General features: G+C 44.0%; 1 protein-coding gene across 4 annotated transcripts in view; it reads right to left on the reverse strand.

The window, feature by feature from the left end:
• The window catches only part of LOC143806402 (uncharacterized), a 124,419-nt gene that overhangs the window by 91,828 nt on the left and 16,440 nt on the right, over window positions 1–16,151 (reverse strand). For all 4 annotated transcript variants that reach the window (XM_077286889.1, XM_077286887.1, XM_077286886.1 and 1 more), the window contains 3 exons: window positions 14,032–14,162; window positions 12,032–12,228; window positions 3,662–3,716 (listed from right to left, as the gene is read on the reverse strand). In XM_077286889.1, the coding sequence (XP_077143004.1) occupies window positions 3,662–3,716; window positions 12,032–12,228; window positions 14,032–14,047 (268 nt within the window). In that variant the 5' untranslated portion in view covers window positions 14,048–14,162. The remainder of the gene's footprint in view (window positions 1–3,661; window positions 3,717–12,031; window positions 12,229–14,031; window positions 14,163–16,151) is intronic.

A 16,151-nucleotide genomic window follows, 5' to 3' on the forward strand; every position in this document is an offset into this window, starting at 1 on the left:
TTTCTCCGCCAGAGTGGTAAAGCCAGTGACTGACGGCAGATATTAATAGCCAGGAGAGGGTCCATGGTTATTGGCCCCCCCGTGGCTAAAAACATCTGCCCCCAGCCACCCCAGAAAAGGCACATCTGGAAGATGCACCTATTCTGGCACTTGGCCACTCTCTTCCCACTCCCGTGTAGCGGTGGGATATGGGGTAATGAAGGGTTAATGCCACCTTGCTATTGTAAGGTGACATTAAGCCAGATTAATAATGGAGAGGCGTCAATTATGTCACCTATCCATTATTAATCCAATTGTCTGAATGGGTTAAAAAACACACACACACATGATTTAAAAGTATTTTAATGAAATAAACAAACAGGTTGTTTTAATATTTTATTGCTCTCTCAATCCATCCGGAACACCCTCGCTTGGCAAAATAATAAACCCACAATATACATACCCTCTCTGATGAACTGTCAGGTCCCACGAGGTAATCCATCTGAAGGGGTTAATTATTTTACAGGCAGGAGCTGTGCTAAAGCACTCGCTCGTGCCTGTAATCCCCCGGGTGATGAAAGGAAAGCTGAGTGATCTTACTTACATTGAGTTGTGGTGAGGCGCCCTCTGGTGGATGAACTCATATGAACTCGAGCGTGGGAACTTTTCCAAGGCTCCAGTTCATGAGAACATCCACCAGAGGGCGCCTCACCGCAACTCAATGTAAGTAAGATCACTCAGCTTTCCTTTCATCACCCGGGGGATTACAGGCACGAGCGAGTGCTTTAGCACAGCTCCTGCCTGTAAAATAATTAACCCCTTCAGATTACCTCGTGGGACCTGACAGTTCATCAGAGGGTATGTATATTGTTGGTTTATTATTTTGCCAAGCGAGGGTGTTCCGGATGGATTGAGAGAGCAATAAAATACTAAAACAACCTGTTTGTTTCTTTCATTAAAATACTTTTTAATAATGTGTGTGTGTTTTATTAACCATTTCGTACTATTGGATTAATAATGGATAGGTGACATAATTGATGCCTCTCCATTATTAATCTGGCTTAATGTCACCTTACAATAGCAAGGTGGCATTAACCCTTCATTACCCCATATCCCACCGCTACACGGGAATGGGAAGAGAGAGGCCAAGTGCCAGAATAGGCGCATCTTCCAGATGTGCCTTTTCTGGGGTGGCTGGGGGCAGATGTTTGTAGCCAAGGGGGGCCAATAACCATGGACCCTCTCTAGGCTATTAATATCTGCCCTCAGTCACTGGCTTTACCACTCTGGCGGAGAAAATTGCGCGGGAGCCCACGCCAATTTTTTCCGCGATTTAACCCTTAAATTTAATAGCTACAGCGCCGAAATTTTGCACATACACACTACTAACATTAGTAGTGTGGAATATGCAAAAAAAAGGGGGATATGACATGGTTTACTGTATGTAAACCATGTCTCATATCATGTCGGGTTTAGGCAGGAGAAATGAAAAGCCGGCAATTGAATTACCGGCTTTTCTAGAGAACACCGCTGCGTATTTCTCGCAATGCACACGCATGGTCCGTGTGTAATCCGATTTTTTCTCGCACCCATAGACTTGCATTGGCGAGTCTCGGCCGAGATACGCTGACAATCGCAGCATGCTGCGATTTCACTCGGATCCTGAATACGGCGGAGAAAATATCGGATGATGGGAGCTGCACCATAAATTAACATTGGGCCGAGTGCTATGCGATTTTTTATCGCATAGCACTCGTCCGTATTACGGTCTAGTGTGACCCCGGCCTTAGAAGGAAAATCTAGTCCTTCTGTGAGTCATATTCCTTTTAAATGTCAATAAATATAAGCCCAAGGACCCTGTGTAAGAACATTCCCCCTCTGCAGAGTTCAGTATTCTAGAAAAGGAAACTTCCAACATTATACGACTTTTTTCTTTATAGCTTGGTGATTTGTGTTATGTGACTATCCCAATATACATACCCAATTTCCACACTGGAGTACACATCAAAATTTGTTATTTATCCCTTTTTTTTTGTTTTTTGTTTTTTTTTTGTTTTAAGCTTTTAGATTTTTTTAAGTTTTTAGACTGTGCCACAGGCAGCAGAGTCATTTCATTTTCAGTAGAGGATAGAGAATTTAATGACCGCTCTACTGAACTGCTGGAGGCATAAATAGTGCAGGGTGGCACCGATATGACATAACACCATGAACTCCCAGATCCTTGGAGATGGCTGTACGTTATCTCATGGACATTGTGTGTTTATTGAGAGATTTCTACATTTTCAGCAAAATTTAACAAAACCTAATCCAAGATCTGATACACAACTATTGATAAAAGTATGCATATGCATTAAGAAACCCATTAAGTTCTTTAATTTATCCCTGTATCTATGTTTACCAGCATTTCAGGGAGGAAGTTTGGTGTCACTTTGTTGCTCCAACTTCTTGCTGTTTGGTCTTTCCCCACCATGGTGAGCACAACTCTGAGTGCATGTCCTCCTGTCTCCCAATGGGAGGCTATCCCAGTGCACTGTAGAGTGCTTCCCATCTGCTCTGAATCCAACTGGACAGTGCTGAATTTGGGGAGCTTTATAGGGAGGTATGTCCAGGCTTTAACTGTATTCATGTGCCCATTACACAGATGAGATTGAATGCAACAAAACCTTTTATGTAAAGACTAAAGCACCACCAAAGACCTTCAGGTCATGCAACAGGCAAATATGATGCTTACCTGAGGGCACCATATAGCCTGGGGTGCTGTGAAGGCATTACTATATGTGGGGGCATCCTACTGTGTGGTGGTACTGTGGGGGCATTTTACTGTGTGGAAGGCTGTGGAGGCATTACTGTGGGGGGTGTACTGATGGGGCCTTATTCTGTGTAGAAGGTATCCCATTGTGTGGTGTTACTGTTGGGGAGTTAAGAGGGCATTATACTGTGTGGCGGGCTGTGAAGGCATTACTGTGTAGCGTACAGAGAGGGCATTATACTGTGGGAGGCATCCTATTGTTTGGTGGTACTGTGGGAGCATTTTACTGTGTGGGGGGATGTGAAGGCATTACTATGTGGGGGTACTGAGTTGGCATTATACTGTTTGTAATGGGATGTAAGGGCATTATATTGTTGAGGTGATGTGAGGGTATTACTGTACGGGGGAATCCTATTTGGTGGTATTATGAGGCATTACTGTGTGTGGGTACTGAAAGAGTATTATACTGTGTGGGGGGGCATCTTATTGTGGGACTGTATTGTGGGGGCATTTTACTGTGTAGGGGACTATGGTAGCTTTTTATTTATGCGGGCGGCTGTGTTGGCTATGGAAGCAGTACTGTAATGTGCAGGAACACTAATGGGCTTAATTAAGAGTATATTTTTGTGTGGGCACATATAAAATAAGTTTAGGGAAGTTATTTAACGTAAAGTAAAAGTTGTTGCTGTATTATGTGTCCCTTTTAAGGTACTGTATATTTATAGTGTTGTATCTATGTCCTAACACAACTCTCTACAAATAGCATTCATTAGTAATTGAGCATAGCAATTTGCTAGGACGGACTTAGGTCCATCTTTTCTACTACCACTATTGTGAGATCATGTAGCATTTGAGGAAATGGTGGTGCTGGCCCATCAGACTACTATGGAGGTCTGCTGGAAAAGTTCTCTTGGAGGCATCTTGCCTACTTACCTGACGGAAGGATACAGCCAAACATCAGAGGCCTGAGCAGAAGTACCGTGCCAATCTGAGGGTAAAGAACACAGACACATTGATGTTAGCTACAAAGTTATAAAAAATTATATATATTTCTATGCATTTTGTATAATGACAAGTTCCATTTTCTAAGACACAGATTTACATGGCTTAATGTTCCTGGACTGATGTAAAATCAATACTTATGTCCAACACACAACCTCAGACATCATAACTGAAAACAATAGGGTCACACTGGGCCACCAGAATCCTCCAGTGGGCCCAAGATCCCACAAAACAATTGTGTCTACCCTTCAGCTTGAAACTGACAGGTCGACATTATGCTCAGTAAGGTCAAGTAGCTCTCTGGTGTCTGGATTTCACTGCAGGGGCCCCTGGGTTGGGTCTGCGGAGTATCTGCTCATCAGTGGAGCATGCTGAAGGGCTAAACCTAACAATCCAAAATCAGAGATCCAGGGACAAGAGAAAGCGTTGATCCAAGTATATAGTCTGGAGGAGCTGGAGCAGAGGTCAGGAAGTCAATCAGAATCCAATAATAGAGAGGAGTCGGGTGGTCGAATGGTCAACAGAGTAGGGTAGGTGCACACAGTTTTTGGTTTGTGTGGGGAAAAAAATCGCCTAAAAGACCCTCCCTGTTCAGTTCATTTCTACAGTAAAACCTCTCCGCCGTTCACATGCTCAGTCTTTTGAGTGTTGTTTTCCACTTCAGGCTTTGTAAAAAATGTTTCGGAGAGAATAAAAACTTTGCAAGAAACAAAAAAAAAAAAACTCCTCCAAAAACTCCCCAAAGGAGGAGCGTTTCCTGAAGCCGTTTCCACTAGAAAACTCATCATTTTTGACCACGTAACAAAAAAAAAGTGTAAGTGAGTCAGGAGAAAGATCAGGAAATGAGCCGGGACAAGAAGTTCGAAAGTGATTGGGGTTAGGACGCGGATTTGGGAGGTAAGAGAAGAGATTGTCATACGGTGATTATACGCAGGTCAGATTGCTGCATCCTGCTTATTACTTCGGTAATAAAAACCCTAAACAATAAGAAGATATAGGTGAATCGTTCGAGTGCTGCTCCCTTAGGCTATGTTCACACGATCCTTTTTTCACTGCGGATTTTTCAGGTCCTTTTTTTGACAAATCCGCAGTGAAAACCGCAGTGCTTTTCACTGCGGGTTTTGATCCTTTTTCTACTGCGGATTCCACTGCGGGTTTCCAACTGCAGTTTCCTATTGGTGCTGTTGGAAACCCACAGCGGAATCCGCAGAAAGAATTGACATGGTACTTCTTTTTTCCGCAGGCAAATCCGCGCTGATTTTCCTGGGGAAAAAAGGATCGTCGGCACAGCGGGTTTTGTTTTCCATTGGGTTACATTGTACTGTAACCTGCATGGAAAAAGGATGCGGATCCGCAGCTGCAATTCCGCTGCGGATCCGCACCAAAAACCGCACCGTGTGAATGTAGCCTTATAATCTGACGCATCTGCTCCCCGATGAGTGCAGAGGAGCGAGACTACCTTGGCGTCCATCCTCTCTGCTGTCTGTGGTGCTGGCCCGAGCGCTGCCCTGAGCTGCCGGCTCCTCTGGGGACTGGGTTTTCTTCTCCCTTTCTCTGATTAAGGCTCGTGTACAGTCAGACTTGTCTTCTCAGCCATGTTGTTTGGGTAATTACTGAAAGGCAGAGACCATCTGACAGGCGAACGCTGAAGTAGGAACATCTGGCTCTGACGTGGCGGCAACAGACGGCCGAACAGAACTGCATCAACCCCCAACATGTCTCCGGGTTCTGGATACACACGTATGCAAGAAAGGCTCGAAACAAGCCGCGCAAACAAAAATATTAACATTTGCATCTCCGACAGTGATCGGTGTAAAGAAAATATGTCGGCGCCTGTGGGGGCATGCTGGGAGCTGTAGTAGTTAGGCAATGGCTGGAGCGCCATAAATGAGGCGCTGTGTTGTTTCAGTAAATTCCTGCATTATTTGTACACTAAAGGGTTATTCTAAGAAAAAAAAAGTTATCCCCTATTGCTGGGTGTACAGTACAACCCTTCGGATCCCAAAATTCGTGCTCTGAAATCCGCTGAGATCGAGCGCTGTGCAGCGGCGCCATGGATGGAGCAGAGTGGCGCTTACCTCGTTCATTGTCTATGGCACTGCTGGAAATGGCGTTCTGTGGTCCCATAGACAATGGCACATGCGCAGCTCCCCTCCATCCAGGGGACGCGGCTGCAGAGCGGATTTTGGGATCATCAGGGATCTCAGTCGTCGGATCTGACAGAAAATGAACAGCGTCATCCTGGTGCAGAACTGCGGACCCATAGCTGCCAACAACAGTCCTCAATTTGCCGGGACTGTCTTAATTTTTCGGATACAATCTCAGAAAACTCGGGTAAACGTCTGTTCACACTGCGGACACCCGGTGATTTCCGTACACACGGTGATTTCCGTACACACGGTGATTTCCGTACATGGCGCCATGTTGTTCTGCTGGGATTATTTTTATGTTCTGTATATTTCCTGGTGTTTATTATGTACGACATTGGCCACATATCTCACGTCGCGTCACTTCCGCACCACACCGTGTATAACGCCTATTACTGGAGCGTGAATGTACGGGCATGGCTCAGTAATGATTCTGTGACTGACCTTGTGTGTACATCACCGCCTCTGTCACAATCTGCCATGTTGTGCTCACATGTCACTACTGTCCTCCATAGAGAACACCGACCGACCTCTGGAAGGAGATGATGGCCGCAGGCATTCTTCACACTGAGGTAAAGTGAAAGCTGAGCCCTGATTGGTTGCTATGTGTAACACAGTTCTTCTGAATGAGGCCTGTGAGGTAAAGTAAAAGCTGAGCCCTGATTGGTTGCTATGGGTAACACAGTTCTTCTGAATGAGGCCTGTGAGGTAAAGTGAAAGCTGAGCCCTGATTGGTTGCTATGGGTAACACAGTTCTTCTGAATGAGGCCCAGTAAGCGGCAGGCCCTGCCGGGGCCCGGTTATGGGGCCACCCTGTATAACTACTATACACGTATGCAGTTATATGCTTGTATACAGCCACTAGTTCATCATATTTGTCAGTATCTTCATGTTTTATTGCTCTCATGCCTCCATTGCTGTTTACAGTTGGGACACTCATGACGGCCGCAATGTTCCCCATGACAGCCACAACCCGCTAATGACCGATGTCTTACCCTGACAAACCTACAACGTCCCTTATGCCATAAAGAATGCCCCCATGCCATCCATTCAGTGTCCCGTACTTCACTTCTCTCATCAATGGTCCTTTCTTTTTTTCTTTTTTACCCCATGGGGTTAAAAGGTTTTGTCTAAAACTAGAAAAACCTGGTTACTTTTTTCCCCAAAAAAATAGCTCCATGTCTGCCCACAGGTTGTGTCTGGTATTGCGGCTCCATCCTTTTCACTTTTACCGGTGCTGAGCTGTAATACCAGACACAACCTATAGACAGGGGTGGCGCTGTTTCTGGAAGAAGGCCGCCATGCTTTTCTCCTTTCTCGTATGGGAATGATGCAGATACATAATTTTCTTACGTAACGATCGGCGGCTGCGCCCTGCGCGGTGTCGTTCTTGTATTTTACCGTGTTGCATGTTCTCCTTTCTTCATTTTCCTTCTTTGTTCCATCCACTATATAAACGTAACTTCTGACCATCTTGACATTTCAGCAGACGCTCATTCCAGATAATTACACCAGATAATAAGTTGAAACCACAAAAGTCGTTGCAGAGGAAACATCTTGATAACTTGAGACGAGACCCAGAAATCTCCATTATAAAGCGAACATGGAACGAACAGAACTACACGTATCACTGCAGTCTCCACCGCTGGGAGTTGTAGTTCTGCCAGAGCGGACAGTACGCCGTAGTGTAAGGCCGTGTTCCCACATAGCATAAAGGCAAAGGTTTTTTTCTGCTGTGATTTTAGTGCAGAAAATCCGCTGTATGAGGCCGCCGTCACACATGCGAGTTTTACGGACGTAAGAGCGCAGAAACTACGTGCGTAAAACTCGCATTACATACGGCACAATGCTTCTCAATGGGTCTCGTCCTATCAGCCGTATATTACGGATCCGTAATATACGGCTTTCTACGGCTGTACAAAATCGCAGCATGCTGCGTTTGTCAGCGTATTGCGCAAAAAAATCGCCAATGAAAGTCTATGGGGGCGAGAAAAATACGGATTCCACACGGACCAGCAGTGTGACTTGCGAGAAATACGCAGCGGTGTTAGTGAAAAGTCGGTAATTCAATTGCCGGCTTTTCATTTCTCCTGCCTAAACCCGACAGGATATGAGACATGGTTTTCATACAGTAAACCATCTCATATCCCCTTTTTTTTTGCATATTCCACACTACTATTGTTAGTAGTGTGTATGTGCAAAATTTGGGCGCTGTAGCTGCTAAAATAAAGGGTTAAATGGCGGAAAAAATTGGCGTGGGCTCCCGCGCAATTTTCTCCGCCAGAGTGGTAAAGCCAGTGACTGAGGGCAGATATTAATAGCCAGGAGAGGGTCCATGGTTATTGCCCCCCCCCCCCCGTGGCTAAAAACATCTGCCCCCAGCCACCCCAGAAAAGGCACATCTGGAAGATGCGCCTATTCTGGCACTTGGCCACTCTCTTCCCATTCCCGTGTGGCGGTGGGATATGGAGTAATGAAGGGTTAATGCCACATTGCTATTGTACGGTGACATTAAGCCAGATTAATAATGGAGAGGCGTCAATTATGACACCTATCCATTATTAATCCAATTGTTTGAAAGGGTTAAAAAACACGCACACACATGATTTAAAAGTATTTTAATGAAATAAACACACAGGTTGTTTTAATATTTTATTGCTCTCTCAATCCATTTGCAGACCCTCGCTTGGCAAAACAATAAACACACAATATACATACCTTCTGCTGACCCGTCACGTCCCACGAGGTAATCCATCTGAAGCGGTTAAAATAATTTACAAGCAGGAGCCCTGCAAATGCAGCTGTGCTCGTGCTTGTAAGTGCTTGTAATTCCCCGGCGAATGAAGGAAATGTAGGTCATTGACCTACATTTCCTTCAGTCGCGGTGATACGCCCCTGCTGGATGTTCTCATGAACTGCAGCCTGGGAACTTTTTCCCACGCTCCAGGTCATATGAGGACATCCACCAGGGGGCGCATCACCGCGACTGAAGGAAATGTAGGTCAATGACCTACATTTCCTTCAGTCGCCGGGGAATTACAAGCACGAGCACAGCTGCATTTGCAGGGCTCCTGCTTGTAAATTATTTTAACCCCTTCAGATGGATTACCTCGTGGGACGTGACGGGTCAGCAGAAGGTATGTATATTGTGTGTTTATTGCTTTGCCAAGCGAGGGTCTGCAAATGGATTGAGAGAGCAATAAAATATTAAAACAACCTGTGTGTTTATTTCATTAAAATACTTTTAAATCATGTGTGTGTGTGTTTTTTAACCCTTTCAAACAATTGGATTAATAATGGATAGGTGTCATAATTGACGCCTCTCCATTATTAATCTGGCTTAATATCACCTTACAATAGCAAGGTGGCATTAACCCTTCATTACCCCATATCCCACCGCTACACGGGAATGGGAAGAGAGTGGCCAAGTGCCAGAATAGGCGCATCTTCCAGATGTGCCTTTTCTGGGGTGGCTGGGGGCAGATGTTTTTAGCCACGGGGGGGCCAATAACCATGGACCCTGTCCTGGCTATTAATATCTGCCCTCAGTCACTGGCTTTACCACTCTGGCGGAGAAAATTGCGCGGGAGCCCACGCCAATTTTTTCCGCCATTTAACCCTTTATTTTAGCAGCTACAGCGCCCAAATTTTGCACATACACACTACTAACATTAGTAGTGTGGAATATGCAAAAAAAAATGGGATATGATATGGTTTACTGTATGTAAACCATGTCTCATTTCATGTCGGGTTTGGGAAGGAGAAATGAAAAGCCGGCAATTGAATTACCGGCTTTTCACAGATATCGCGCTGAAGTAAATATAAATACAGACTATATATATATATGTGTCTCAATGACATATATATATATACACTGTATATATGTTTTACCGAACATTTGAGCACATAAATCCATTAGATGTCGGTTTTGCAAGCCTGCGAGAAAATATCGCAGTACGGATGCCATACGGATTACATACGGAGGATGCCATGCGCAAAATACGCTGACACACCCTGCCTACGGATCACTATTTTGGGAACATTTCTCCGTATTACGGCCGTATTACGGCCGTAAAATACGGACCGTATTGTCTTACGCCGAGTGTGACGCCGGCCTTAAACAGTTCAAGCAGAGAGGATGTGACTTTATGAAAATGCCAGGCCACCGTGATTTTAAAGACACTGTTGAACTGTGCACTTTTTTTATGCATATTTTTCCCATATAGTAGAAAAATGCATGTAAAAAATGCAGCGGATCTGCACTAAAAAAATCCATAAAACCACTGCTTCAAATCTGCAGCAAAAATGAAAAAAAAAAAAAAAACACTCCACGATCAGAGCAGATTACTGTTATTTAAAACCTAATTTTTGCTAATGGAAAGGGAACAATCTGATCTCCATTTGGGATTTCTGCATTTAAATCTGCAGTGTCAAAATCTGCACCAAATTGTGAAGGCAAGGCTGAGGATTTTATATCTACGCTGCTGATTTTTTTTTCAGCTCCATGATTTAATAAATGTTACCCAGCGCAGGCTTCTCCAGGGGTCTGCGGCGACGCTGCAAGCACTGTTTGGAAATCCGAGCACCACTGCAGCCTGTAATTGGCTGCAACGGTTAGGTAATGACAAGTTGGCGTCATCAGATGATGGGTCAGACCCTTCATCCATACGTGACATGCACATGTCTGATCCTATAATTGCACAGGGGATCAATAAGCTTATTTGTGATTCACCCCATAACACGCTAGCGCCAAGTGTTTGGGTCCAAATGGAAATATCTTTTACTGGACCTTTAGTTTATGGTTCACAAAGACTTTTTTTTTTAAGCAGATCCCTTCCGAAATCCTCATCAACAACCATTTAAAAAACTTGGAAAACTTTTACTTAACTCTTGGAACTCTTCTACTTAATTTCTATGGGAAATCCACTTTGCTGTTCATATAAGATTTTTTTTTTTCCTGAAGAGGTTTTGTAAATAAACCTGGTGGAAGAAAGGAAGCGGATCCTGAAAGAAACCTCTCCAACCTAAACACTCTCCAATCAGAAGCTTGACAAAAATCTATTAAAAAAAACTCTTACAAAAACTTCTCAAAAAAAGGAGCTTTTCCTGAAGTGGTTTCTGCTTAGAAACTTGTGGTTTTGGAGCACCTCAAAGAACTTTGTGTGAACGCAGCCTTAGATTCCATTTTTTATGTACTTACCTGCCTCTTGTCAGGTGCCGCTGCTTTGTTCCCATACTTGGCAGTATAAATGGCGCTGCCCAGGACCAATTACGTGGTCTGACTACAAAGCCAAATACTAACTGCTCAGTGATCTGGTTTAGGTAACCATTTAGCTCTCCCGATGGGCTATTAGCTCCATTTATAACCCCTATATCCTTCCCCCTGGTACAGCTTTGGCCCACTTGTGTTACCACTCTGGAGCACTTTTGGATTACCCCATTCCGATGAATTTTCTGACTATTCTCCTAATTAACCTGTTAATCTTCTCTTGGTTTAGCCATTTAGACAACCAGACTCCTCTTTGCCTTAAACTTTAGGTGAACTCTTGGACTCGGCTCTTGCTCTTCTCTCTTGGCCCACTGCCTTTCCGGTTCTGACCTGGCTTTTTTGGTTTTGTCCTCCGCCCACTCATGTAGTCAGGATCTACTCCACAGATACAACCTGGGGGCCCCTTTATTGAAGTCTAGACCTCCTGTGTAGGAGCCAGAGAGCCACTAGACCCTGCTAAGCAGACCAATCCTGATGATGGAAGCTGCTTTGGGCTGACGGGTTGCCACCATTGATGTGTGAGATCGTGGACCTACTGGAGGATTCTGGTCGCCAAGTGTGAGCCTATGGAGATGGCTTAGTTTATTCGGTGTAAGCTAAGAATTTGTATCAGACCCCCGGAATATGAAGCCCCAACCTGCTCATCTGCGCTCGTCACTGTATTAAATGTAGAGACATATATAGTTACATTGTAGCGAATATCAATGCGTTCCTGCTCTTTATCATCCGATCGGCGCGTACATCTGCTCAGGCGTATGATGTCCGGGTCATATTCTTCCTCTCATGTAGTCAGAATAAACGACCTTTCACATTTTATTCTTGGAATACAAAAAGAACGAGTCTTTCTGCCGAGATACAATCTGGGCCGAGTTAATAAAAACTTACCGGGCGCACTCTCCAAATTCTGCTAACAAGAAGGATGGCGACCCCTCGTCTTACAATATACGGCGGCTTTATCCTGCAATCACTTTCCGGCAATGAATACAGAAGAGTCGTGTGTTCTCCACCGGTCATGACAGACCACAGTGCATCTATGACACCATCAAAGAGAGGAGACGGCGCTCGTTTCAGGACCGCGCTGCCTGAAATATATAGAAACTGGATTTCAAGAATCCTGTAACATCAGACCACGCATATCACTAATCGTGTGGAAACATTCACAGGGACATTTGCTTTTACCCTGATTGATTGATCCTACTTTCCTCCATATTTTACACCCAAGCTCTTCCTATAAAATCAATTACTGACGATTTGACGACGATGAATAGGAAAATATTGCTCTTTAATGAAGATGAAGGCAGCATAGCTCAACATAGTCTAATACTCTTATGACCTTTCCTGTCTATAGTATCCATGACAGGAGAGCAGAAGACAGGGGTTTACTAGAGCTTAAGATGGGCCAGCAATATCAGATTGGTGGTGATCCGATTCCAGATGCATTTAATTATTGGACAGGGGCAGTCCATCATGGATCAGTGCAGCAATAGGGAGGTAGCCCAAGGGCCAGTGTAGTAATAGGCGATACCCCAAACAGGAATGCTCTAATAAATGGTATCCCAAGCTTCAGTGCAGTAATAGTATCACATCGACAATTGCAATAATAGGTGGAAGCCAAAACTCCACTGAAGTTCTAGGTGGTAGCCTAGGGCCAGTGTAGTGCAGTAATATAGGTAGAAGCCCAAGGACCAATATATTAAAAGTTGGTAACGAGAAAGTCCACTGTATTAATAAGTGGTAGCCCAAGAACCAATGCAGTAAGAAGGTTTAGCCCAAGGATCAGTGCAGCAATAAGTGATAGCTCATGTTCCAGTGTAGTAATAGGTGGCACCCCAAGGACCAGTGTAGTAATAGATGGTAGCCCATGATCGAGTACAGTAATAGGTGGAAGCCCATGATCGAGTACAGTAATAGGTGGTAGCCCTAGCCCAATGCCAGATTCAGTAATGGGTGATAGCTAATGATCCAGGGCAGCTATAGGTGGTAGCCTAAGGACCAGTGCAGTAATAGGTAGTAGCCTAAGGACCAGTGTAGTATTAGGTGGTAGCCTATAGCAGTCCTTTGGAGTAATAGGTGATAGCCTAAGGACCAGTGTTAGCACATGGTCCAGTGCAGTAATAGGTGGTGCCCAATGACTAGTGCAGTAGTAGGTGGTAGCCCATTATGGTCCTGTGGAGTAATAGGTGGTAGCCCATGGACCAGTGCAGTAATAAGTGGTACGTCAATGACCAATGCAGTAATAGGTGATACCTTAAGGACCAGTGTAGTAATAGGTGATACCCTAAGGACTACTACTATAATAGTTGGTAGCCCAGGGACCAGTGTAGTAATAGGTGATACCCTAAGGACTACTACTATAATAGCTGGTGGTAGTTCAAGGAACAGCGCAGTAAAAGGTGATACCCTAAGGACCATTGTAGTAATAGATGGTAGCCCAAGGACTACTACTATAATAGCTGGTAGTCCAAGGAACAGTCCAGTAATAGTAGGTGATCCAAAGACCAGTGCAGACATTGAGTCCACACCTGCCCTATGACATAATAGTGGTGCATTATAACATGTCTGTTACTATATTTTACAACCGGAAAATGTTTTTGTTATTTTGCTGCAATTAAACAGGAGCTGACTGTGTTTAATAACCAGATATCAAAGGCGAATATCAAAGAATAGCTTCCCAGCGGGCAACCTGCCACACAAAGGTACGAAGAGTGGGGGGAAAGACGGTGACAGGAGATTCACTACACAGCAGAAGGCGTCTTATCACTCTGATTTTTCTCTTCTTTTCTATGATTTTTCTCCTGCTACACAGTTGTACATGGATACAGTCAGAATTTCTGTATAGCAATCAAATGCAGGAAGAAAGGAAAGTGGAAATAAAGTTGTCATACTCATAAATTCTTTCATATGGATGGGCTCCAGGAAATCATCCAAGGACCTTCTTTCATATGGACACCCCAAAAGCAGACTAAGAGTGGAACTTGTAATCCGTTATTTCCTTGGACTTGGTGTGAATCCAACTCTGTGGTGAGATAAAACACTTTCTAGAAAGCAGCAGAATGGCGGATATTATACAATTATACAACAGTACAGAGAAGTGTAGATATGAATTCAGCCATGGGGCGAAATAAAATACTAGAAAGAAGCTTAAGGGATACTATACAACAGCACTCATCAGCCTAGTAATGAATATAGCACCGGGGTGAGATAAAACACATACTAGAAAGCAGCAGCATGGACAATGTTACACTAGTTTTAAGCAGTGTAGCTTTGGATCCAGCTGTGGGATGAAAAACACCAGAAGGATGCAAAAATTAGAAGACACCTGCTGGACATCATAAAGTAGTACTGAGTAATGCAAAACTAGGGAGTAGCAGCAGCATGCATAGTACTATTCAAATGTACAGATCAGGGTAGCTGTAAATCCCACACTGGTGTGTGATAAAATACTTATCCTACATGCTGCTGCAGATTTCTAATATTATACAGCAGTACTGGACAGAGTAGATGTGAATCCAGCACTTTGATGCAATTACTAGAAAGCTCCAGAAGCATGAATAGCATTATATATTAGTACTGAGCAGTGTAGCTGTGAATTCAGCACTGTGGTGAGATAAACTGTTACAAGAATGCATCAGCACTGCCAGCTTGTCTCTTTGCCTCTCTCCTATGATGAAACAGAATAAACAAAATGAAGGAGACAGAAATGAACAGGGTGAATAATAGCATTTGAAGCATTTATAACCTGAATGCTTATGTGTTCTGACCTTCTGCCCTTGGCGAAGGCATAAAGATCTGACAGATCCCACAGTCATAATTTTCTATCTGTCTCCCTCAAGGTTTCCACCCCCAAGAATACTGTATATTATATCCATTTTTATGACTCTCCTATAACCGAACAGTCAATGTGTCGCCATCATATGCGCATTATATAGATACTATGTAACCCTCGGCTCTGTGTTTGCAAACAGCATTGTATCACCAGTACAGAAGTGTAATATCCATTTCTGAAGAAATAATTCACAATTCAATCTGTTTTATTATAAAAATCAAAATGAGCTTCTGCCGTGGAAGTTAATTGGCTATTGAGAACTTTGATGTGGCTGTTCTACAGGGAAATGGAAGACAGACGACTTCTATGCGACCTTCACATTTTACATCCTTTTTGTCCAAGCTCCAGTTAGGTTTAAATTCCTCCCAGGGGACCAGACCCATTTCACATGCTATAATGTATTTTCTGTACCGGCTGTGTAATTATCCAACAAAACCAGAATTCTGAAGCTCTGTATTTTTGGATAAAAAATTGTAATACAAAGGAAATGAAAAGAAACCCATCTTAGTATAGAGAATCTGCTCATACCAGCCAAACCAGAGACCCCCTGATGTCTAAAGAGCTTACCCACAATGAACAACCAGCACTTGTCCTTTAGCTATGTCTTATCACTGGGAGCCATATTGCTTTGAATATGTCTGATCATTGGGGGGCCTGATCACTCTGGACATCTCTAATCCCTGGGATGCTGATCGTTTTGGACATGTGTGATCATTTGGGGGCCTGATCGCCTTGGATATGTCTGATTATTGGGGGGGCCTGATCGCTTTGGATATCTCTGATTGCTGGGATGCTGATTGCTTTGGACATGTCTGATCACTGAGGGCCTGATCGCTTTGGATATGTCTGATCATTGAGGGACATGATCACTTTGGATATCTCTGATCATTTGGGGGCCTGATTGCTTTGGATATGTCTGATCACTGGGGCCTGACTGCCTTGGATATCTCTGATCGCTGGGATGTGGATCACCTTGGATATATGTGATTGCTGGAAACCTTATCACTTTAGACATGTCTGATTGCTGAGATACTGATCGCTTTGGACATGTCTGATCATTGGGGGGACTGATCGCTTTGGACATGCCTGATCATTGTGAGCCAGCCCTGACCACTTTGGATATCTCTGATTGCTGGGATGCTGATCGCTTTGGACATGTCTGATCTCTGGGATACTGAT

The sequence above is a fragment of the Ranitomeya variabilis genome, chromosome 2, assembly GCF_051348905.1.
Source record: "Ranitomeya variabilis isolate aRanVar5 chromosome 2, aRanVar5.hap1, whole genome shotgun sequence".
NCBI lineage: Eukaryota > Metazoa > Chordata > Amphibia > Anura > Dendrobatidae > Ranitomeya > Ranitomeya variabilis.